This window comes from Cladophialophora yegresii, assembly GCF_000585515.1.
Source record: "Cladophialophora yegresii CBS 114405 chromosome Unknown aczIN-supercont1.6, whole genome shotgun sequence".
Taxonomy (NCBI): Eukaryota; Fungi; Ascomycota; class Eurotiomycetes; order Chaetothyriales; family Herpotrichiellaceae; genus Cladophialophora; species Cladophialophora yegresii.
In genome coordinates this window covers 532,584-555,553 of record NW_006913050.1, presented here as the reverse complement: position 1 = coordinate 555,553, position 22,970 = coordinate 532,584, and the positions used below count along the sequence as shown (strand labels likewise).

The 22,970-nt window shown below is 54.7% G+C and overlaps 10 protein-coding genes across 10 annotated transcripts; 5 read left to right on the top strand and 5 right to left on the bottom strand.

Moving 5' to 3' along the window:
- Positions 1-83: 83 nt before the first annotated feature.
- Positions 84-1,720, top strand: A1O7_08200 (agmatinase 1; the record flags this gene model as incomplete). The annotated part of the gene is made up of 7 exons (XM_007762194.1): positions 84-227; positions 300-396; positions 452-542; positions 605-619; positions 682-750; positions 811-940; positions 1,025-1,720. 7 exons carry the CDS (start codon positions 84-86, stop codon positions 1,718-1,720), a joined length of 1,242 nt encoding a protein of 413 aa, XP_007760384.1.
- Positions 1,721-2,176: 456 nt separating this feature from the next.
- Positions 2,177-3,359, bottom strand: A1O7_08199 (serine/threonine-protein phosphatase PP2A catalytic subunit; the record flags this gene model as incomplete). Its single annotated transcript, XM_007762193.1, has 5 exons — positions 2,177-2,249; positions 2,304-2,910; positions 2,962-3,067; positions 3,116-3,157; positions 3,210-3,359. The coding sequence occupies 5 exons, from the start codon at positions 3,357-3,359 to the stop codon at positions 2,177-2,179; spliced, it is 978 nt and encodes a 325-aa protein (XP_007760383.1).
- Positions 3,360-3,989: 630 nt separating this feature from the next.
- On the bottom strand, positions 3,990-5,144 carry A1O7_08198 (uncharacterized protein; the record flags this gene model as incomplete). Its single annotated transcript, XM_007762192.1, has 2 exons — positions 3,990-4,894; positions 4,946-5,144. The coding sequence occupies 2 exons, from the start codon at positions 5,142-5,144 to the stop codon at positions 3,990-3,992; spliced, it is 1,104 nt and encodes a 367-aa protein (XP_007760382.1).
- Positions 5,145-6,609: 1,465 nt separating this feature from the next.
- Positions 6,610-8,556, top strand: A1O7_08197 (uncharacterized protein; the record flags this gene model as incomplete). The annotated part of the gene is made up of 1 exon (XM_007762191.1): positions 6,610-8,556. The coding sequence occupies one exon, from the start codon at positions 6,610-6,612 to the stop codon at positions 8,554-8,556; it is 1,947 nt and encodes a 648-aa protein (XP_007760381.1).
- An 832-nt stretch (positions 8,557-9,388) lies between these two features.
- A1O7_08196 (uncharacterized protein) lies at positions 9,389-11,488 on the bottom strand (the record flags this gene model as incomplete). The annotated part of the gene is made up of 2 exons (XM_007762190.1): positions 9,389-9,969; positions 10,036-11,488. 2 exons carry the CDS (start codon positions 11,486-11,488, stop codon positions 9,389-9,391), a joined length of 2,034 nt encoding a protein of 677 aa, XP_007760380.1.
- Positions 11,489-12,655: 1,167 nt separating this feature from the next.
- Positions 12,656-14,242, bottom strand: A1O7_08195 (uncharacterized protein; the record flags this gene model as incomplete). Its single annotated transcript, XM_007762189.1, has 3 exons — positions 12,656-13,619; positions 13,676-13,763; positions 13,813-14,242. The coding sequence occupies 3 exons, from the start codon at positions 14,240-14,242 to the stop codon at positions 12,656-12,658; spliced, it is 1,482 nt and encodes a 493-aa protein (XP_007760379.1).
- A 2,055-nt stretch (positions 14,243-16,297) lies between these two features.
- Positions 16,298-19,675, top strand: A1O7_08194 (uncharacterized protein; the record flags this gene model as incomplete). Its single annotated transcript, XM_007762188.1, has 4 exons — positions 16,298-17,974; positions 18,031-18,372; positions 18,457-18,587; positions 18,679-19,675. The coding sequence occupies 4 exons, from the start codon at positions 16,298-16,300 to the stop codon at positions 19,673-19,675; spliced, it is 3,147 nt and encodes a 1,048-aa protein (XP_007760378.1).
- An 865-nt stretch (positions 19,676-20,540) lies between these two features.
- Positions 20,541-21,320, bottom strand: A1O7_08193 (uncharacterized protein; the record flags this gene model as incomplete). The annotated part of the gene is made up of 1 exon (XM_007762187.1): positions 20,541-21,320. One exon carries the CDS (start codon positions 21,318-21,320, stop codon positions 20,541-20,543), a length of 780 nt encoding a protein of 259 aa, XP_007760377.1.
- A 1-nt stretch (position 21,321) lies between these two features.
- A1O7_08192 (uncharacterized protein) lies at positions 21,322-21,750 on the top strand (the record flags this gene model as incomplete). Its single annotated transcript, XM_007762186.1, has 2 exons — positions 21,322-21,567; positions 21,637-21,750. The coding sequence occupies 2 exons, from the start codon at positions 21,322-21,324 to the stop codon at positions 21,748-21,750; spliced, it is 360 nt and encodes a 119-aa protein (XP_007760376.1).
- Positions 21,751-21,761: 11 nt separating this feature from the next.
- A1O7_08191 (uncharacterized protein) lies at positions 21,762-22,556 on the top strand (the record flags this gene model as incomplete). The annotated part of the gene is made up of 2 exons (XM_007762185.1): positions 21,762-21,798; positions 21,979-22,556. The coding sequence occupies 2 exons, from the start codon at positions 21,762-21,764 to the stop codon at positions 22,554-22,556; spliced, it is 615 nt and encodes a 204-aa protein (XP_007760375.1).
- Between the last annotated feature and the right edge of the window lie 414 nt (positions 22,557-22,970).

The following is a 22,970-nucleotide window of genomic DNA, read 5'->3' as shown; positions in this document are numbered from 1 at the left end:
GCTCATTTCCTTCCTCTTCATTGAATATTTCTTTCTCCCTGCGTTACTTTGCATTGCGTTCCTGGGACAGACATCTCGTCGCAATGCTCTTCAAACCAGCTTCAGTCGCCCTCGTGGCGGCCTGTGCCAGCTGTGCTCTCGCGCATGGCTCCCACGACCAGACCCCCGTGTCCGGCCCGCACAAGTCGTTGTGGTATAACACTTTGCCAGGTGACGGCGGCACACAGGTGAGACACGAACGAGCGCCCACTCACCTGGGGAGAAGACGCGAGAAAAGAAAATGTTGACAGACTGTCCAGGCCGACGCCGTCTTCTCCGGCATCTCGACCTTCGGCCGCTTGCCCTACTTCCCCTGCCTGAGCAGCGACGAGGAGAAATACGACATTGCGTTCATCGGTGGGTGTCAATTGATTCCGGCCGGCAGAGTTCAGAGCTGACGGTTGCCACACAGGCGCCCCCTTCGACACCGGCACGTCCTACAGACCGGGCGCCCGGTTCGGGCCCAGCGGGATCAGACAAGGTTCTAGACGCCTCAATCTCTAGTACGTCTCCCGCTCATACGCTTACTCGGGGAAATTCAAGGCTCACGCAAGTTGGGATTTAGTGGCGGGTATAACGTGTGAGTGCAGTGCCCGAGAGAGATACTGTAGGTGAGAAATGAGACTGACTGCCGTGGAACAGGCCCATGAAGTCCAACCCGTTCAATTTCTGGGGCAAGGTCATCGACTGCGGCGACATCCCCGTCACGAGGTACGTGAACCAGCCGGGACATTCCGCGAGAGACACAGCTCAAGTTGACACCCCTCGCAGCTACGACAACCACTACGCCCTCCAGCAGATCGAGGACGGGCACAACACCCTGCTGACCCGCCAACCGTACACGTCGGCCTCTGAGCCGGGCATCTCCAAGTCCGGCAAGACGCTCCCTCGCATCATCACGGTGAGTGCGCGCGCGCGCGTCTGTGTTTGTGTGTGTGCGTCCGGATGTGCGGCGTCGTGCTAACAAGGGGCCCGCTGTGGCTAGCTCGGCGGCGACCACACCATCACGCTCCCGCTCCTCCGCAGCATCAACAAAGCCTACGGCCCGATCAGCGTGATCCACTTCGACTCGCACCTCGACACGTGGAAACCAAAAGTCTTCGGCGGCGCCCCGTCCAAGCAAGCGGCCATCAACCACGGCACGTACTTCTACTGGGCGAGCGAGGAAGGGCTGCTGGCCAACGACTCGAGCATCCACGCGGGGATCCGCACGACGCTCAGCGGGCCCAGCGACTACGACAACGACGGCTACTGCGGCTTCACGCGCGTCGAGGCTCGCGAGATCGACACCATCGGCATCCCGGGGATCATCAAGCGCATCCGCGACCGCGTCGGGACCACGAACCCGGTGTACCTCTCGATTGACATTGACACGTTGGATCCGGCGTTTGCGCCGGCGACGGGCACGCCGGAGACGGGCGGGTGGTCGACGCGCGAGCTGCGGACCATCATCCGTGGGCTCGAGGGGATCAATTTCGTGGCGGCAGACCTGGTCGAGGTCGCGCCCGCCTATGATACCAATGCCGAGTTGACGACCATGGCGGCGGCGGATGTGTTGTATGAGGTCATGACTATCATGGTCAAGAAGGGGCCGTTGACCAAGGAGGTCAGTCACGGCGAGTATGTCGTTGGCGAGGACGTGGCGCGGTTGTTGGCCGAGGCTGAGAAGATGGAGTTGTAGGGAGCAGTTAGTGGCAGTACGATGTGCCACGAAGGATTAGAACCAGGAACCAAAACATCTCACTGTACGTGTGTACATAGACGCAAGTGACAGAGGTTAAGGACAAGAACGCGGAAAACGGAAACCCTATGGGCCAACAGAGATCGCATCTGGACGGCTCAACAATGGCTGCGGGCACACGTGCTTTCTCACTTTTCACTTTCATTATCTCTTTTTTTCTAGTACACAGCAGCCACTGCGCTGGCAGTGACAGCAACCAAGGGCATCTGGCACCACTTGCCTGCACATGCAAATGGTGGTGTATGTCTATTGAACATCCTTTTCTCTTCTTCTGTGCTCCAGTGTGCCTCTGGAAGGCACCACAATGCCTGTCTGGTTCATTCGGAACGCTCATCATGCTCGTTCGACGCTTCCTTTCATTCACGTGGCTTGGGTCTTGTAGAGGCCCGTCCGCATTTAGAGGAAGTAGTCTGGCGTCCTGCGGCTGACCATAGGCTCCCCAGCCCTGGGACATGGGTCGAATTGCAAGCTGAAGAATGATTTGTCAGTATCCGCAACGAAATGTAGCAAGGGAGAAACGTACAAGGTATATTTCAGATGCTCGTCAATCTCCATGATGGCCGCCTGATTACCGCATCTGTAGCAGTAGTTGGGCGCACTGAAAATGGTCACCACGTTTCGATCTTGACTCCAATTGTAGCCCTCCATGACCAACTGATGGGCTCGGGCCACGAGTGTCAACCCATTGTTGTGGTTGAAAGCCTCGGAGATGTCCTGACCAAAGGTGTACCCTGCACCTCTGGGGCTGATTCCCCATCCACACCGGTCGTCAGGGTCAGACCATAGCAAGTCACACATGGGTCCTTCATGCGGCACTTCTTGAATTCTGTCCAGAGAGCGGATGTTGTCGAGCGTGTCAATGCTAGGGGAGAGGCCGCCGTGGAGGCAGAAGATTTGGTTGTCGATCAAGGCTGTGAGAGGCAGGTAGTCGAAGAGGTCTGTGAAGTACTTCCAGACGTTGGCGTTGCCATATTTCCTCAGGCATTCATCGTAGAAGCCGTAGACTTGGGTGATCTGTCGGGATTCGTGGTTTCCACGGAGAATGGTGATTCTTTGAGGGTAGCGGATCTTGAGGGCGACGAGCAGAGTCACGGTCTCGACCGAGTAGTAGCCACGGTCCACATAATCACCTGTAACTCATCGTCAGTCCGTACAGCTTCGAAATGATTGTCTTGACGCACCCATAAAGAGGTAGTTCGTGTCAGGATTCGGCCCGCCAATGCGAAACAGTTCCATCAGGTCGTGGAACTGCCCGTGGATGTCACCGCAGACTGTGACAGGGCATTTCTGAAGACTTGTTAGAGAAATGAACCACAACCACGACGGTTGACTTACCACTGGCTGTACATTTGACTCCTCCTGAAGAACTTCTCTTGCCTGCGCTTGCAGTTAACCCGACTGTGTCTTGTGGTCCTTTGGGGTTGCTCACCCTATCGCAAAGCCTCGACACATCAGCCTCTGACAATTGTTTGCAGTCCATCAAGCTCTCTATCCAGCCGTCCAACGTTGGTATTGATTGGGCATCTGTAGCGGGAGACAGGCCATGAGGCTGGGCCGGCTTGCCGACGTCAACATCCATTTTTGAGTCCATGTCCCAGCATGCACTGGATCAAGGCGTTCTTGTTTGCAAATCGCGACTTTGGACCGAGGTGAGAACAGGAGGTTCGACGAGCGGTCAAGGTGTCGTGTGCTAAGGTGGGATGGCTGTTATGGTCGCAATTTCGAAACTCGTCACGGCGCAGTCGACTGAAAGAGGAGCGTTCGTGCGCGCACTCCAGGCAAATTGATATCAGGTGAGTTTAAGCTGAGCTGAGTGTCTGGAAAACTGGCTGTTAGGGTGAGTGTTGGTGATAGATTGTGTTCATGCGGGCCATGACATACCTCCTGCTGAACTTGAATCCTGTATGTACCTAATCACCGCCTAGCCCAATAGGGACAACCACAACCACCGCCAAGAGGCAAATTATTGCTTTTTAATCTGCCGGCCACCGCTCCTTCTACTCTCTTCTTCTCCCTGGGAGCGACAGCAAGTGTTCCTACGAGTTACGGAGAAGGTAGGGGGGTAGGAAAGAAGAAGACCGTATAAAGTCCCTAGCAGGCTTCTTTTTCGTCTTTCAATGCAGGCCTTCAAGGGTCAGGGTGTCTAGTTTTCGTTCCTCGTCCACTCATTTACTGCCATCGCCATGCTCTCATCCTTGTTGGACACACATTAGATGAAGTCGCCACTTCCGAAGCCTCCAAATGGATTGCCCCCAGAACCACCGCCACCACCCCCAGGGAAGCGTGGTCCTCCTCGAAGGTTTGGTGGCCCATCTCCAGGTCCAATAGGATCATAACGTGCACCGGGAGGAGCTCGAGGATCGTACGGCGTTTGTCCTCCTTGACCACCAAACAGAGGGTCGTCAAAGGTCGGATGCATACCACCACCGCCACGGAAACCACCGCCTCCAGGTCCGATTCGTAGAGGGTCATGAGGACCGAGTCCGGGCGGATACAGATCTCTTTCCCCGATGTTGCCGAAAGGTTGTTGCCCAGGTAGCATCCCTCTCGGCGGCCTGTTGAGCTCATATTCATCTTCAAAACCAGGTGGCGGGAAATCTGCTGACGGGTGAGGTCTTCGAGGTACGGCTAAAGGGTCGTCGAAGGGATAAGGGCGTGCCGGAGGAGGATGGTCATCTCGCAAAGGATCGCGGTCGGGTGGCCGAGTTTCATCACGTTGTCGTGGCTGCTCCACACTTGATGTTGAATCTTCGTAGCCCGCCTTGTGAATGCCAGGCGCCAATTTCTGAATAATGTTCAGCCTAAACAGTGACGCCAGATCTGTGATTCGGCCGTTCGAGATGAAGACGTTTCGTAGTGCAGAGACCTTTTCTGAGCTGCTCGATGCCTCCTCTATGGATCCTTCGGAGATGTAGTCGTTGGCTTTGACCTCTAACGAGGCTGTCTTGTCGTCGCCCAAGCCAACCCCAAGTATAACAGCCTTACTTCCAAGTCTGTTCACTTTGACAAGATATTCCATCGAAGACTGCGAGTGCGCATAGCGAAAGGCGTAGGAGGAAAACTGGTCCCATTCTGCGGGCAAGGGCTGAGTGTCCTGGGGGTCCGATTGCGCATCTACTGGATATGAGTATGTTGACAACACAGGACCTTCAACAGTGGTCCTACCTATCTTGTGATCTTCTCCTAGGCCGATTAGACGGAAGCCGACAGCAAGCATACAAGCATGTGAGAAGAGCGCGATGGCCGCGTATGGGTCCTTAATGAGGGCCGTCTGTTCAGCGTCCGAGGGTGGGGTCCGGAGGCTCTTGACCATGTAATCAAGTATGGAGTCTGCGCTCAATACGGTGCTTGAAGTGGGCGCCATGATGGATGTAGGACTCGGTTACAGAAATGGCCCGGTTGAATAGAAGAAGGTCAGATATTCTGGCGACAGGTGACCGTCAGGCGACGTGCTACAAATCGCTGCCTGGACTATGAGCCTGCGGGGACCGTGCCGAAGCAAAGCGCGTCTGGCACAATTGGCGATGACGTCATCCAAGAGAGTCTCGGCTAAGTTGCCCTGCGTGCCGCGGCGTGAACAGTTGCTCGTCCACAGTAGCAAACTTCCTCTGCGAAGGTCGAGCTTCTATCACTTCCTGGTGCTTCTTCCATAATCCCCTCGTGCTCTCGGTCAAGCTCTTAAGTCACTATGATTCACGTGTAGCGCAAGCATCTCGGCCGCGATGTTACATACACAAATACACGATGGGCTGCGTGAATGACCTGTCTTTTAGCCAAATGCTGAAGTTTACCTGCAAATGAGCACGCAGGAAGAGTCTGTACATCACAATACCTGGCTGCAGACATCGTCCTGCTTCCAGAGAGCCGAGTTTGTGACTATGAGCAATCGCCGAAGCGAGGTCGGACTGTCCTGAATTTGATCTCTTGTCAAACCTGTAGTCCCTTCATTAGCTGCTCGCTCGGCGCACGTTGTTCGAAGGACAAGCAATCGTTACATGCACTGGAACTGGTAGGAATGCAATTTGTTTATATGTAGAATCAGGTATTCAGCAGCGAAGGCAGCTATCAGAGCATGAGCTGCCCAAGGAGTCTGAAGCGCCTGTTCGCTATACCGGGGGAACTATGAGTGATGAGGGAGAATCGATCTTAACGTGGCCGATATATATCACGCCTCGTAGGCCAGGAGAGGCGGTTGATTGAGTGGTTCATGGGTGTTGTTACAGTACTTGGTGGATCATTGATTGGCAACTTAGCCGAAGATGGCTTACGTAATAAGCCTCTTTCTGGAATGTCGAAAGCGGCCTGACCTTTGACGCGCCCCAAACAAAGACACAACAGAGAAGAAATTCACAACCAGTTCAAACACCACTAGATTCAATCGTGTATTGTACTGCTTGTATCTTCTGCTGGCGTCGATATCGAGTGATTCCCGAATCTGTCGCGATTCTTCACACGATTCCTAGCAGCGGCAGCCCGGGACTCCTAGCCACCTCCACCAGATCTTACAGCATTGTCACAGAACCCTCACCGACTCGAGCACAACCACACAGCCGCCACACTTTTGGCGCAACACTGGGAGGGGAACTCACCTTGATCAGCCTTGCTCCTGAAGGCATTCACTCGACGGCCTTGCTGGGAACTTTTCTATACCGGTCTCTGCCAAATGGAGCAGCAGATCGGCAACTGCTCCTCCTCGTGACCTCACCAAAACCTCATTCCTCAATGACCAATCTGGAGCCACTTTTGGATACTGCTGTTTGGCCCTCTACCCAGGTCATCGAGTCTCATCTCAGAGCTTCTTGATGCGCAGGCGACAAAATAGAGAGAACATGGCGCCTCGTCGATCTACCGCACGAGCTTCAAGCGCCACTCCGGTGCGCGGCGCAACGCCAGCGAAGCGACCAACACGAGCAAGCAGTGCCCTAGAACCAGAGGATGCAATCCCGCGAAGGTCCAATCGGGGCGCGTCACAGCAACCGAGTATAGCCAATGGCGATGTCAATAATCCTAGACTTCCCGAAGTGCAAATCCAACAGTCTTACGCCTATGGATCAACGAAGGCACCCGTTCTGCCGACTCAGCTGATAGCGCGAAGCCGCATGAATCTTCTACAAATGGCGGAAACCATTGATGCTGGGGTGGACCAGGCCGAGCAACATCTTCAGCATCATATCGAGGAAACTCGGGCGAATCTCCAGAAAGACGCTCGGGAGGAACGCGCTCGTCGGAGAGCATCACGGGAGCCATCCCAGGAAGGCTCGGTCGCGAGTGACGAACGTGAACAGTCCCGAAGCCAGCGTGTTGCTGCCTGGGCTAGCTCGGTCGACAGTCCTCAGCTGAACGGTATAGCAGAAGAAGATCAGGAGGACGAACAGGAAGTAGAACACGAAGAGGAGAGTCCTGCTCGGAGCACTCCTGATAACGCCTCCGACAAAGGAACAGACCCATCAAGCTTTCCGAGCGGTATGTTCGACCATAGCTATAACTACGAGCGTGGTCTTCGGAAACCAAATATCACAATACGACAACCACAAGAGCCTTTTTCAGTGACGATCTCGAGAGCACTCAAAGAGAGAACTCAGCGCGCACGCCGCGCTTCCTTCGGATTTGCATCCTCAATACAGTCTTGGTTGCAACGGCTCTGGACAGCTATTGGCGAGTCCATCAGAAACCTTCCAAATTCACCTTTAATATCGATCATGACGACTCTGCTTTTCACGCTTCTCTTCATCGGGGCCGCCAGCCTTTCATTCTGTTACGTCTACAATACCTACGTGTGCAATCCACTTCCCACTTCTCTGCCAGGCCAAATGCTACAGAGGTATTGTGGGACTTGTGCTCGAAGCCCAGGTCGTGCACCTCTCAACTTCACGCTTGGCGGTGGAGATGACTTGTCCAAGCTCTCCGTAGCGATCAACCAGATCAACCACCAGCTACGGGATCTCGAGACACGGATCAATGACAAAGTCGACTCACAGCATGCAGCAGTGGATAAAGGCATTGACGCTCTGAGAAAACAACACTCCGAACTCTCAAATCACGTCGCCAACCTGAAACTGGGTGGTGGCCGGTCAAATCCGTCATCCGGCGATGTGGCCTCTCCAGTCATTCCCAAAATCAACTACCTCGCCCCGAATAACGGAGCAATGCTTGAACCACGACTTACCTCGCCCACAATGCAAAGGCCTCTGGCATTCGTTCAGCGAGTCCTGCTCCGTGTTTTCTTCGCCGCGGGATATGTGTCCAAGCCACCCATCACAGCACTATCACCGTGGCAAGACGTGGGTGATTGTTGGTGCGCTTCTTCTGCACCAGGTGCGGACACGGAGCTTGACCAGGCAGACACGATGCGGTTAGGAGTCACGGTCACAGAACTGATTTATCCGACTGAGGTTGTGGTGGAGAATTACCCTAGTGGGGGATCGCTTCTACCTGGATCGACCCCCAGGGTCATTGAGCTCTGGGCCGACTTCGGACATCTCGATAGTCGGGAATGGAAGTCTTTGAATATACGACAGATGCAGAGCGAAGGCGGAAGTCCAATCGGCCCGACATACGCATTGGTCGGACAGATGGAATATGATGCCTCGAGCGAGGCGAGTCACGTCCAAGCTTTCCCGCTGGATGTGAATCAAGACACATTGGCGTATGCGGCGCAGAATTTCGTGGTGAGGGTTACTGAGAATTACGGCGCGGAGTATACGTGTCTTTATCGAGTGCGATTGCATGGCGTTCCGGTGTTTGAGCATGCTTCGGAGAGGAACCCGGCGGCGTGAAAAGAAAGTGTAACATTAGCGCGTTGAGACGGTCTATGTAAGGAGCCTGTCAGGGAAGCCTGTCCCAGGAGATTGATTATCGGTTCCTATACTCCGTAATCTAGCCGGAGTGACAAGTGCAGGCTATTTCCTATGGCACGATCCTCGTCGTGCCGATTAAGGATCTTGACGCTGCACGGCAGCTCAGCTTCTATACTCAGCCTCCCAATTCTCGCCTTTATCACCATCGGGATCATCTGTGTCCGGAACGACCGTTTCCCGTGGTTCGCATCCGTTGTTGCCAGCCAGCACGCTGCTCCTCGTTCTGTCCTGTCTGATTTATCCTGGTTTCGCTTTCTTTCGATTGTTTTCCAACACGACGACCCGGTTCATGGACTCACTGCATTCGAGGACAGAATCCAACCAGTGATTGTAATTTACACACTGCAGCAAACATGGCCAGTGCGACCGCACAAGGGGAAGGAAATAACGCGCACTTTCTGAAATATTTTCAAGACACGCCTCCGAAGAATGCACCCGCGGCCAAGCGCAGAGCAACCCTACATGTCTAGCCGCACATCATGGGTGTGCCAACACAGTCCAGTACAACCAAATAGCCTCTACCACCAAAACACCGTGACGCCTTGGTCTAATCTTCCGCCAAGCCTCAAGGGTACTGAATAATATGCTTGAACAAGGGAATAGTCCTCGTCCTTGCACTCAGCTTTTCTATCCATTCCAAACCGATCAATCCAAATAACATTTCCTTCATTTGAATGCCGTTCTGTTTGACTCCAGTTCAGAAAGATCAAAGAGATGACACAATACGACGCCATCACGGTCACGGTCACGGTCACGAGGCAACCCCCACCTCCTTGGCCTGACCGATCATCATGTTCAAGACGTCCTTCTCCTGGGCCGTGAAATCGCGCTTGAGCTCCGCATCCGTGGTCAAGCAGCACATGTTGCTCTCCTCCAGCTGCCAGGCCCCCGGCTCGCGCACGTCCCGCGGCTCGATGAGATAGTGCTCGAACTTGCCGAACCGCTTCTGCTTCTTGTCCGCGAACTTGTTGTCAAGCAGCCACCCGTTGAACCACAGCGGTTTGCCGTCCAAGTCGAGATGTAGTAATTGGGGCGCGCAGATCGTGTAGTTGGACGGCTCGGGCCGGTTGGCGTACTGCTCGGGCGAAGAAGTAGCCTCCGGGTCCTCGTCGACGACGACTTCGTAGTCCTCGAGGATTTCCTGGCCCGCGTCGTCCAGTCTGGGCTGGCCGTCCTCGTCAAGCACGGGGCGTTTCTTCTTGACGAGTTTCGGTTTGAACGTGTCGGGCTCGGGGTCTTGCACCGTGCCCATGGTGCCGGCGTCGCCTTGGTGGAAGGTGTAGTCTTGGTCGCCGACCAGTTCCCAGCCGAGCCAGAAGGTTTCTTTGTCGCCTGTGGAGAGAGCTGTTAGCGCGTCATGGAGATGGGGGTGAGGGATAGAGCGACGATGACACATACCATACACCATGTCGTAGACACCGACCCTCCCCTCATCCTTGTTGCCGTCCCGGTCGGGCCCGTTCATGCGCGTGACGAACAAGAGGGCGATGAAGTGGCGCCACTTGTCCACGACGATGACGCCGGATTCCTGCATGTGCCCGCTATCGCCTGTCCACATGCGGCTCTGCTTGACTTGGCGCGAGATGGGCTTGGGGAGGATCTGCTGCAGCCAGCGCTTCTTGTTCTCCGGCATGATCAGGCGGTCACGGAAGAACAGGGCCCCACTCTTCTGGTAGGCAGGGTCCTCGAACAGCGTCGCCGGGTTGACGAAGAACAGGCTGTCCGCGTCGATGAAGATGACCTCGCGGAAGCTCGAGTACAGGATCGCGAACGGCTTGGCCGCCCAGCCCGCGAGTTTCCAGCCTTCGTCGTTGACCATCTGCGCGATGTCGCGCGTGATGACGCCGTCCAGGCTCTCCAGGTCGGAGCGGTAGTCCTCGGACAGGTCCGAGTCGCCCAGGTACATGATCTCGATGGGCAGGTCGCAGCCGAGATTGCGGAACGTGGGGATGATGGTCAACAAAAAGGGCGCTTGGTCGTCGCCGGCGGTGAGCACGATGCCGCGGCCGCCCTTTTTAAAGTGCGAGTGCAGGGTCATGTGGTCCGGGAAATATGGGGCCGTCCAAGGGAAGAGCAGCTGACCGAACTTGACCAGGAAGTAGCGGTATGCTTCGTACGAGTGGATCGTCTGCGCGAGGGATGTCTCGCCGAATTCGTCGTCCACGGGTTGATGCTGGTGATGCCTCAGGTACTGTATCACGTCGTCGCGCACGTAACTGCCGCCCTCCTCGTCGAACGTGAGGTGGAGGTTCTCCCACGCTTCGAAGAACTTCTTGTACTCCCGCACGCGGAGGCCCATCTCGCGGAGTTTCTCCTTGCCCGTGCCTTCCACAGGCCGCAGTAAGTCCCTGCCTTCCATCTCGCCGGGGAGCAAGCTGATGACGCGAGCGAGCGCCTTTTCGAATTTGGGCCGCTCAGAGAATGAACTCGGGTTCGACAGGAACCGGGGGGAGCCGGAGAGGCCGGATCCTTTGGCGTTGTTGGAGTAAGGCTTGGGTTGTGCAGCCGTGTCATCGTCGCTCGGTGCGATGGAAGGTTCGTCTTGAAAATCCGCTTTCGAAGGGCCTCTTGGCCTTTGCGGCGCGGAATTCAGATTTTGACCGGCAGAGTCGGGCCGCAGGGTTGACGCTTCTGCAGGAGGGACTTCAAACCGTCCTTCATTGTGCTCGTTGGATGCTTGGTTCGGCGGAAGACGCTGGGGCTGTTGTGGTTGTTGTGGTTGTCGCCATTGATTGGGGACCTCATTTTGGGGTGCGTGGAACAGATTATCGGAAATTGGTATTGACCCCTTATCTGTTTGGCCAGCAGGTACTATCTGTGGTTGTATTGATGAGGTGGGAGCGCTCGACATGAATAGGTATATTATAGGTATGCATATTAGAATTAGTATCGCGAAAGCTCCTTGGCGTGACCGGAGATTCCGTCGTGGCGGCCCAGCATATGGTAAGCCGGGAAGAGAGCGGCCCTCCTTTAACGGCGCATGCTTTGGAGTGAACATTGCTCCGGGCGACCGCATCGGTGGACGTGCGGAGTGGTTGATTAAAGGATACTGTCAATCCTGGCGATAGGAGTTGATGTCGAAATAATTGTCGAGGCACCAGCCACAGATCAAGACAGCCTGTCCAGTGGCGAAGCGCGCGTTCCAGACGCGACAGGGCTTCGAGATATCCGCCAGGCGAGTAATCCAAGAAACTGCAGATCTAGTCTATCTGGCAGGTAAAGATGGATGCGCGCTCGTAATCATGGTCGTTGCTTGTCGGTCGCCTGGCCCAGAATGATGGCAGAAGACGGCGTGAAGGGTTGTCGTTGAGAAAAGGAGCTGGGCGTGCTGAACAAGGAGGGTAAGAGAAGGGCAGCCAGAATCGCCAGGTTTCAATCAAGCGAAGCCCCGATCGAAGAGTCTCGTGTGTCCCTTGCTCCATTCTGCCCTGTTGCGGTTTAGCCGTGGACCGCCCTTCGCCTGGACCCTCGCCTCCACTTGTTTCATTGGGCCCCTGGAGGGCCCCTTTTCAACTAAGATTGGGTCACATCGCCATGCCCATTAAGAATAGCTGAGCTTCTGCCGCCGTACTCATATCTCTTTGCCGTGAGAGTCGGCTTAGAATAGAGCTTGCCTCGTATTCATTTGTGCTGGATGACCGTCGGTGCCATGCGGTGACTTGCATGAGATCCCTGCTTCGGAGATCTGCAGCTAACCTTGAAAAGCCCCGCGTTGCACGACAATAGTATATGGGCATCCCTTTGAGACGAGCATATATACTTTAGATATATCCTCCCCTCTCGTTGTCCATTCTCATGCTGGAACTGCTGCTTCGCAGCTGTCTAGCAGGATAGCCTCCCGAGCAGGAGTTTCGGTGTCGGGCAATTGCATTAGACAGACGAGTCGGAAGCGTGTCGCGCTCTATTCAGCCTTGCTTCCACCAGATTGAACATTACTTTTCGATCGAGCTGATTTGGCATACCTCAACACCTTGATTCGTAGTCGCCGGCAAGACAGGCGCCCATTATCCAGGATTAATCATGCCATCCTCTGTTTCGGCAGCGTGGGGATCAACAGCCACACACCCAAACATAGCACTAGCGCTGCCAGTATGATGGGCTGTAACACCTTGACTCCTGCCGCATTGGCGATTGCACCGACAGCAAACGGCAGAACGCAGGCACCACTCGCACCAAAAGCGGCTGCAAACCCCACAGCGGCAACGTGCAGCCGCTTCGGAAGCAGCTTTGTGAGTGCCACAACCGCGGCAGGAAATAGTGGTGCCAGGAAGAATCCCAAGAACCCAACCATCACTGCACTAACCACAAAATTCGGTATGAGCCAGAACAGCAATTGCAACGCGACGCTGCAAACAAGATAGGTGGCCACGGCGTGTTTCTCGCTCTTGAAGAGTCGAGCTGTGACGAAGCCAAGGACAAGCCGACCAACGGTAATCCCGAGCCAGAATCCCATGGACGTGAGACCGGAAGCAAAGGGTTTCCCGTTTCTGACACGGAGCATGAAAGTCACAATCCAGCCACCAATACTAACCTCAATTCCAACATAAATAAGTAAGAATACCGAGGCGAGAATAGTCACTCTGTTCTTGACCGCTTCAGCTGTCTGGCTCTTGCGCTTTGCTCTCTTTCCGAACGGAGACATTCTGCCAAAGATACCTTGTTTCTTGGCCGTTGGTTCGCTGTCGCTGTTCGCTTCGATACCGGCTGGAGTGCTCGAGCCCGAGGAGTCGGTGTCATCAGCAGTCCGAGGGTGTTCAGTATGATAGGCTTGAGCATCCGCTTTCCAAAACGTGCTGACAAGAAGAACAAGCTCGAGAACTGCTGCGCCAATCATGAGGTAATAAAATTCGTACCACTGCCAGTTCGCTTTTGTCACCAGCGTTGTTGCTATCAGAGGCGACAGAGCCGCACCGAGTCCGTAGAAGCCATGCAGGAAACCAAGCACTTCATTTGCATTGGCCATGTCGCCAATCCAAGCATTCCTGGCATTAATTTCAGCCCTTGTCTGCAGAAAAGGAAGTGGGGGATCTGAACGTACCACCCACTGTCGCCTAAGCCGTTGCCGAACCCGGCGAGGATGAACACTATCACCAGGACAGGATAAGGAGGGTGAACAGAGATGGCAGCTACGAGTCAAGGTCAGCTGATGCCGCGTTTCGAAGTCAATAAACTTACTGTAAGCGCAGATATGCGACACGCTCATGAGGATCGCAACCCCTCTTTGCCCATACACAGTATGAATATGATTGTTCAATAAAGCCGACAGACTGTAGCCGACAACGGGCGACAGAAAAACAAGACTGATGACTGTGTAGTTGACATGGTAGTATGTTTCGAGGTACGGGATCAAGGCGCCATATGCGGCGTCGTTAGCCCCGAGAATGATAAAGGAGTAGAAGGTCGCTAGACACCGCCACATATTGATGCGAGGTGAATTCCATTTCTGCAATCGAGGCGTAGCAGTCGTCGGGGACGGCAAGGCTCCGGCGGAGACATCTTCGAACACAGGCACGTCTTTCTCTGAATGGTTTGGCTGCTGAGACCTCGATGGCATCTCAAGAACAAGCGTAGAGCTGCCGCCCGACGAAGAATTGTTGATCCGCATGTTGGTACCCTTTATGGCCAAAACTCAAAAGTGGTGAAAGTCAAGAGAGATTTGAGGGAATGAAAATCGTGACCGTGATCCTCACTTAAGAGAACCCATGAACTTCGTACATGGGTGCTGAGCAGCGGCCAAGCTCACACTCTGAAGGTGGAATCCTAGGTTGTAGTGCAAATGAGGCAACCCAGCCGTTCGAATTTCTCATGTGATGCTCAGCGCCCGATAAGTTGCGGTAAAAGCGCCATGAGAGACCATTCAAGAACACGCCGCGATGAGGATGATCTCACAACCCGAAGATCAACCGTCAGAGACACAGCTGGACACTAAAAAGGGATGCCGGACCGCCGTGGTGTCGGGACGCTGTGGCCAAATGTGGAAGCGTATCCTGGCAAATCCTCCAAAAGATGAAGCTCGCGGAATTGCTCGCTTGAATTATGCACGCGAGGCACGGTAGGAATGTCACTGGGATGTGGGGTTCGTGGGTCGAAATCCATTTGAGGTTTAGAGCCAGCTCTCGGGCCGCGCTTGGCGAGTTTATCGGGTTTAGCCAGCACGCGACCAATAACGCGCAACGCTACGCGCCATGACGTAGCGCAACCACAAAGAACGCGGGTTTGTTTGCTCCAACGCGTCTCCTCCAATCGACTTCTTGTCTCCCGTCAGAACAGCCTTTCCACCCTGTGCTGGCCAATACCAGTTGACAAACGTACTCGTACAGCCGTTGGGAGTCCGCAGGCGCCCCATTGAGCTCCTGCAACGGTTCTGTGCTGACATGGTGACGCCGTTGTAAGAAACTTGGCCGCTCCGATGCTCTTGTTCCACGCTAACATTCCCAGTGAGTTTTCCGAGAAGTTGCGGACGCTTAGGCCACAGGATGAGCTGAAGCCGGGCGTCGTATTTGTCGCCATACTCCACTACGACAAGTCGCCCGATGGCCCATTCGGTCAGCCAGACGCCCTGTGGATCAAATGCCCGCGAGAGAAGGACGTCTCTTCTCTGGTTAATGCTTACAGAAGAGAGTGTCCAGAAGCGGGAGATTTTGTCTTGAGGCACAACTTCCAGGTCGTTGAGGAAAGAACCAAGATTTCTGCCCTTGCGAACCGTGTTCCGAATAACTTCGTCGCTCTCGAAGCTGTCACAGTGAAGGACCTCGACAAACGCAAATACTTGACTGCCGCACGCTCGCCTTTGAGTGAGGTTGCAAATGGTATTAATCGTTCACTAGTCAAGGCGCAGACGTCGAGCAAGTTCAACAATGAAGTCCACAGCAAAGAGTCCCAGCCGCGCCCACTTCAGCATCCTCAAGGATGGAATGCACGCAGTCCGTCCAAGCCTGAACCTGCCTGTCCTCCTCCTAGCCTTGGTGCTTGGCCGCATCCTCTTTCGGCGCCGGACACTCTGGGTCCCGCCGAACGAACTGCGTGGGAGGATTTTTTGTTCGAGCGCATGGAGATCGTAAGAATAGCTGCCAGTTTCGGCCCGACAGTATTGATGCATACGGACGAGCTCTCCGCCACTGATGAAGCGATCAAGGAGGAGTGGCTGGGATTGGATCAAGGGCAGAAGACTTACTTCATTGAAAGAGCAGCCAAAATCGCAGCCACATTGCGCTCCGCTTCGCCTGAGGATCGATATGCAGAGCATTGGGCGTTCTGGTCTTTTTATTGCGGGAACTCCTGGGCCACGGAAGTTGCAAGCCCTTGCCATCGTCACCACGATTTTGACACCCGCAACAGACAGATTGAGAATTCTCTGGCCATATGGACGGTGATGAAACCCAATCAAAGAAAGAGATGGGCCGACGACGTGCGGCCCCACGTTTATGCTGCAGTACAGAGAGGTGCTATTACCCAGCCTCAGGGGCCATCCAGTCCAGTTCCGCCAAGTCAAGCGGACACTCTTGCCACAGGCATCAAGTCAGAGCAGAAGTCTTCTCCAAGTCCCCAACTTGACGACGACAAAATCCCTCGCTTCGACGGCCCAGCCACTGAAATCGATTTTCACGCCGCGCTTGAAGATGTGCCCGCTTCCGCCAATGCTGCTGCAACTCGGCTGAGCATGGCTGAACTTTTCGATGGCCGCACTCCCGAGCAGCTCGAAAAGAGTGTCGAGGAAGGTGTGGCGTTGCTCGGCAGCATCCAGAGTGCCCTGCAAGAACAGCCGAGTCAGGACACCACTCAATGGCTTCAAGCCATCGACACTGTTCAGAAGCAGGCCACTCGGTCGAAGACAGTGATCGGCGTGGTCGGTGCAACTGGGGCCGGGAAGAGCTCAGTCATCAATGCGATGCTCGATGAAGAACGTCTGGTGCCCACAAATTGTATGCGAGCCTGTACCGCCGTCGTTACTGAGATCAGCTACAATCATCAGGAGGGTGCACCTTACAGAGCAGAGGTCGAGTTTATTTCTCGCGACGACTGGCACAAGATGCTGAAGATCCTGTTCCAAGATCTTCTCGATAACTCGGGTCAGGTTTCTCGTGAATGTACCAACGAAGATTCGGAAAGCGGTATTGCATATGCCCAGATCAAGGCAGTCTACCCGAGGATGACCAAAGACGACATGGAAAACAGCACGATTGAGAGACTAATGCAGCATGACAATGTTGCATGCCTAGGCACCACGCGCGACATTGAATCCGACGACCCAGCAATGTTCTACAAAAAGTTACAACGCTATGTTGACAGCAAAGAAAAGACGCAAGGGATGAAGGAGAAAGTGAGCAAGAAGGACAGCAAGCCTCGTGAGATGGAATTTTGGCCATTGATTCGAGTGGTGAGACTGTATGTCAAAGCTCCCGCCCTGGCTACCGGTGCGGTCATCGTCGATCTCCCTGGTGTCCACGATAGCAATCAGGCTCGCGCAGCTGTCGCACAAGGCTACATGAAACAATGTACTGGGCTTTGGATCGTGGCGCCCATCACAAGAGCAGTTGATGACAAGTCTGCAAAGACCCTCCTTGGCGACACTTTTAAGCGCCAACTGAAGATGGACGGCGGCTTCGACTCAGTTACGTTTATCTGCAGCAAGACCGACGACATTTCGATCACCGAGGCACAGGACTCGTTAGGGCTCGACGACGAGTTTACACCGATGTGGGAGAAGTCGGAAGAGTTGCGGAAGAGGAAGAACCATCTGAAGAGACAGATCAGTGATCTCAAAGACACCAAGCTCGACATTAACGCTGCCATGGAAGCGGCCGAGGAAGATCTTGAACTTTGGGAAGCGTTGCAGCAGGACTTCAATGATGGCAAAACTGTGTTCAAACCAGGATCAAAGTCACAGAAGCGCAAGCGCGAGGATGACTGTGGGCCGTCAAAAAAGAAGAAGAGACCAAATTACAAGGAAGCGGACTCAGACGACGACTTCATCGACGATGGAGACAGTACAAGCAGCGAGGCAGGATCCGATGACGCATCTTCCGTCACTGGCGAGGATCCCGGCGAGCCTCTTCAAGAAGATGAAATTGCAATGAAAATTGCAGACCTTCGTGGCACTCGCAAGGAAGGCCGCCGCGAGAAGATCCGGATCGACCAAGAAATCCAGAAGCTGGAAGACCAGATTAACGAGATTGAGAAAGAATCTGAGGACATCGATGGTACGCTGTCTGCCAAGTGTATCTCAGGGCGCAATGAGTACTCGCGAGCTGCGATCCGACAGGACTACGCCGCAGGAATCCGCGAACTTGACCAGGAAATTGCCGAAGAGGAGGACGCTGCCAATTTCGATCCGGAGGTAAGTCCTTGACCCACCATAGGTGTCCATACTCGTACTCACTGCTGACAATCCAGGTCGACCGTCGCAACTACGACGAGGTCGCCCGCAAGTTGCCAGTCTTCTGCGTGTCTTCTCGAGCCTACCAGAAGTTGAGAGGCCGCCTGCAGAAGGACAAGTCCCCGCCGGGCTTCAACCACATCGACGAGACCGAGATGCCGGCACTCCAAGCTCACTGTATCCAATTGACAACAGCGAGTCGCGTGACGGTGTGCCGCAAGTTCCTAACTGGCATGTTTCAGCTTTTGAATTCTCTCCGTCTTTGGGCATCGAATGAGAGTACGGGCACGAACCTTACGGAAGGTCAAATCAAGAGGGAAGCTGAAATCCTCAAAGAAAGACTTGCCAAACTCGACTCTGTGAGTAACCTCATTCTGACTGTTGTCTCATCCACTTTTCTGGTTACCTTGTCATACACCGTGCCTATTCTAACTTTGCGCCAGGCCCTTGAGAAAGCTGTTACGGCCATTGTCAGTGGAATCGAGGAAGAGTTACAAGACAAGGTGTATGACGCCTATCCAACCGCCACTGGAGCCGCTCGATCCGAAGCGAGCGATACTGTTTACAAATGGGCGTGAGTACAATCCAAATCCTTGCTCGACCTCCCAGAATGCGCCAACCTTCCGTTGACTCCGAATCTGGTATGGGAGCTAACAGCATCCCAGCTCCCCCGTCAATCGCGAAAACCGGGCGGCGGGAGGGCTTTATTGGGCCACGTACAAGGCTGTCGTGCGGCGCGACGGAGTGTTTAGCAGTGCTTGGGCCACCAACAATTTCAACGAGCAGCTGACCGAACCCGTCATTCGTCATCTCGCGGGGCCTTGGGAGTCAGTCTTTGCTCGCAGGCTGCCTGGCATTCTCAACTCACTACCGACGAACGCCGGCCAGATCTTGACAACCTTCCACGACGAAGTTGAGCGGCGAGCCATCCGTAACGGGGCTTCGATCGCTTCCTTTCAGATGCTCAAGCACCAGATCGCCGTGTATAAGGAGACCCTGAAAGATGCAATCAGCGAAGCACGCAACCTAATGTCTGAGAGGCAGCGGAACATCAACCGCGAATTCGAGCCACGGGTTCGTGAGCACATGCTGCCGGTCTATGATCTGTGCACCGCAGAGAGCGGACCCGGCCAGTTCGTCAGAATGAAGGGCTACATGGACCGCCATGTCGAGCAGGAGAAGTCGACAATGTTCAATGATGCTGTGGAACACGTCCGCGAACTCCTTGACCAGATGCTCAAAGACGTAAAATCAATCCTTCTCGGCAAGGTGGATGTCGTGCTTATGGCCATTGAGAGAGACTACACCGGCGTCGTCGTTGGCCAAGAGCAGGGCAGGAGCAACGAGATGCTCCCCCGCGATCAGCGCATGATGCGGCGGGCAGTGATCGAGATCATCGATAGTGCTGAAACGATTTTCAAGCGAGCTGTCGGTCTGGAATCCGAATCAGCAGCGGAGCCGGACACCCAGGCACAACCTGATGCTGAGATCGAGACCAAGCATACACCAACTGACACGGTGAAGGAAGAACCTGTGGAGCAAGGGAGCTTGGATCATGTGCCGGACGCTGCTGCCCTACCTCGAGCAGATCTGGGTACTGCTACTAAGCCGTCCACGGAGAGGGAAATGACGGATGCGTCAGCAACGGAAACGCCACCTTGAGCTGGATGTCTTGGTAGAAGAAGGCCGGTTGACCGGTGGATTTGTTGCAAGCATCTTGGACACCAACGCACTGACGTTAGGGTGGTCGACGCGGGTAGGTATCACCTACTATGTACATTATGGGTGTGTTGTGTAAGTGAGCAAGGGCGGCCGGCACTCAGCGTTGAGCACTATTTCACACGTTCAGAGCTTAGGAGTTTGGGGGCTTCAGGACTCAGGAACATACACAGTTGGGAGTAGCTTGGAAAGAGTGACCCGTTTCAAGCCACGAACATCAAGCGCAAGCGTATCCGGTTGCTTCAGTGTCAAGAGTAAGAGGGCTGTGAGGTGACGCGAAATTACCGCGAGATCACGTTATCCTCTAATCAGGGTTTCTGGACCAAGCCTGAGCCCTGGCGCCTCTACAGTAAACTTGACTTCGGGCAACAGCAGCTGGTAGCCATTGCCATTACGTACTGCTGCGCGAGTATGAGGAAGAGATGCGGCGCCGGGTATCTCATCGCTGAGCGGTCACTAAGGCTCCACGAACCTCCTGGACACCCTCAGAGCTTTGTGTCGGTCGTGGGCGTCTATCCCACTAGAGCTACGGTGATCAACGGCGGAAATCTCTGCGCCTAACTCTGGGGCTTACAGACTGAAGGACAAGAGACCGCACCATGGGGTGCTTGTCGCCTTTTTTCCCATATGCACCTACTGGACAGGGCGGTCATCCCACACGGAAAGCACGTAGAACTACGTGGCGGCTTCGACGGAAGTAGCCCATGAGCTCTAATGCTTCGAGGTTCCAGCTTCAGTTGATTATTACTTCTCCCCAACGACGACCACCTTTGTCTCGCTGACATCCTCCGCCGGTGAGACCACTCCTTCATGCAACCTCAATGCCATCCAACCGCCGTGGGTGCGGCAATACGCCCAACTTGCGGGCCTCCTCCACGGTGAAAGTTGCAAATATGTCCTCGTCATCGATCTCTCCCAGCCCCGGCACAGGGAACATCCAATTCAACACATAGTGAACGACAAACGCCAAGGCAAAGCCCTCAATATATGCGAGATAGAAAATCTCCTGTGCACCCTTGGGGACTTTGATTGACGGGTTGACTGCGTTGATGAAGCCAGGCAATGCGGGCGCCATGCCGATAAGCCACGAAACATACGCCCGCCAGTTGAACCCGTGGTTGTACCAGTAGATGGACGACTTGTGCGGGACGTACAAACCGGAGAGCTTCAGCTTCCTGGCACGAACGACCCAGAAGTCGCACACCGTCATGCCCGTCATTGGACCCAGGAAGACGCTATACCCGTCCAGCACATTGATGAAAGTGTTGGCGGTATCAGCCAGTTGCCACGGGTTGATCGCGATACCGAGCACGAATGTGATGACGGCACCACGACGGATGTTGATCCACCGAGGAAACAATGCGGCTAGATCGAATCCTCCTGGCCAAGCGTTGTCGACTGTGTTGATGCTGAGCTGGGAGATGAAGAACCCCAATCCGGCGAAGAAGGCTCCTGCACGAGACTTGGCTTTGTAGCCGTCCTGCATCCAGCGGATCGCCAGTTCAGCGGGAGACCAGATCGATTCGCCATAGATCTTCTGTGCGGCAGAGATTCTTAATGTGCCCATGAGGGTCACAACCGCTCCCATGATGACCGTGGAGTATATCTGGCCCGGAACCTGCCCCCCTGGTGTTTCGGCGAAACGGTTGAAGTCGCTTTGGTTTGTCAGGGGCCAAACTCTGCACGTCGAGTCCAACGAAGCCGTCGATGCCGACGAGATCCCCATCATCGACGTGGCGGGCATCTACAGCGACAAGTTAAAAGACCGACAAGCCGTGGCGGACAAGGTCCGCGAGGCTGCCCATCGCATTGGGTTCTTCTACGTGATCAACCACGTGAGTTCCGTCCAATGTGTGTGAATATAATGGTATGGGCGAGCTGGCTGCTAACTCATGGGCATGCAGGGCTTCGACGTGAAACTAACAGACGGGGTCTTCGAGCAAGCCAAACGCTTCTTCAAACTCCCCATGGAAAAGAAGTTGGTGGTCGACACGACCTCGTGCCCAAGGAGAACGTAGGCTACCACGCCATGGCGAGTTACAACAAAGCCAGCAGAAAGCACAACGGTGCGTGGCAATGCCGTCGACTCGTCCTGCCCACCACAAGCTCATGCGTCTGTGTATATGTATATCTATGCTGATTTTCCATGTGGCAACAGACCTCAGCGAAGCCTTCAACTTCGCATACTCTGCCGCCCAAGACCCCCTGAACCCAGCCACCGACGAGGACGTCTCAAGATGGCCTAGGGACCCTGCCCGGCTTCAAGGAAGGTCTCTACGCATACCACACGCCCATGCTCCAGTTCGCGCGGAAAATGACCCAGATCTTCGCGCTCGCCCTCCACCTCCCGGAGACGTACTTTGACGAAAGGACCCAGCGGCCCGAAGCCGGCATGCGCATCCTGCATTACCCAGAACAGGCGGCGTCCGTGGACGACCAGAACGGCATCGGCGCACACACGGACTTTGAATGCTTCACCATCGTCAACCAGGACATGTACGGCGGGTTGGAGGTGCTGAGTAAATCCGGGCGGTGGATCCGCGCGAAGCCCGTCCCCAACTCGTTCGTGGTCAATATCGCGGACTGCTTCATGAGGCAGACGAACGAGTACTTTGTCAGCACGGTGCGCAGGGTCATCAACAAGTCTGGGGGCGAAAGATATAGTATCCCGTTAGTTTATGGGTTGGATAGGCGTATGCCGATGGTGCCGATCCCGAGTTGTGTGGGTGAAGAACGGCCCGCCAAGTACGAGGTCATGACCGCGGGGGAGTATTATTTGTGGAGAGCGAAAAGGGCGAAGATGGGGGATAAAGATGAGGAGTGAGGAGGGAGGAGGGAGGAGTGAGGAAAGTTGGATGAAGTGAGGTGAGGTTGCGATGTAAACGTGGCTGAGACGGTCAGCACAATGAGTGCTACAGCTTCAGTACCAGGTACCCATATTAGAGATCGAAGTCAAATGCGAAATGCGGGATGGAGGTTTCTAACTGAGCCTTCTGCAATAATGAGAAAATTGAGAACAGCAGCCCAGATGTCCTTCCCATGCTGTCTCTCCCTCCGCCGTGTACGCCGTCGTCGCCAGCGCAACTCGACGATAAACGTCGTTTCAGCACTCCAAATATTCCATACCACCAAGCCTCAAAAAAATGACAGGCACGTCTCTTGTCCTCAATAGCCACGGCGGGCAGTGTGGCACAGACGTCGGCTTGTGTTCGCCGGGAAGCCGAGAGGCGACCAAGCC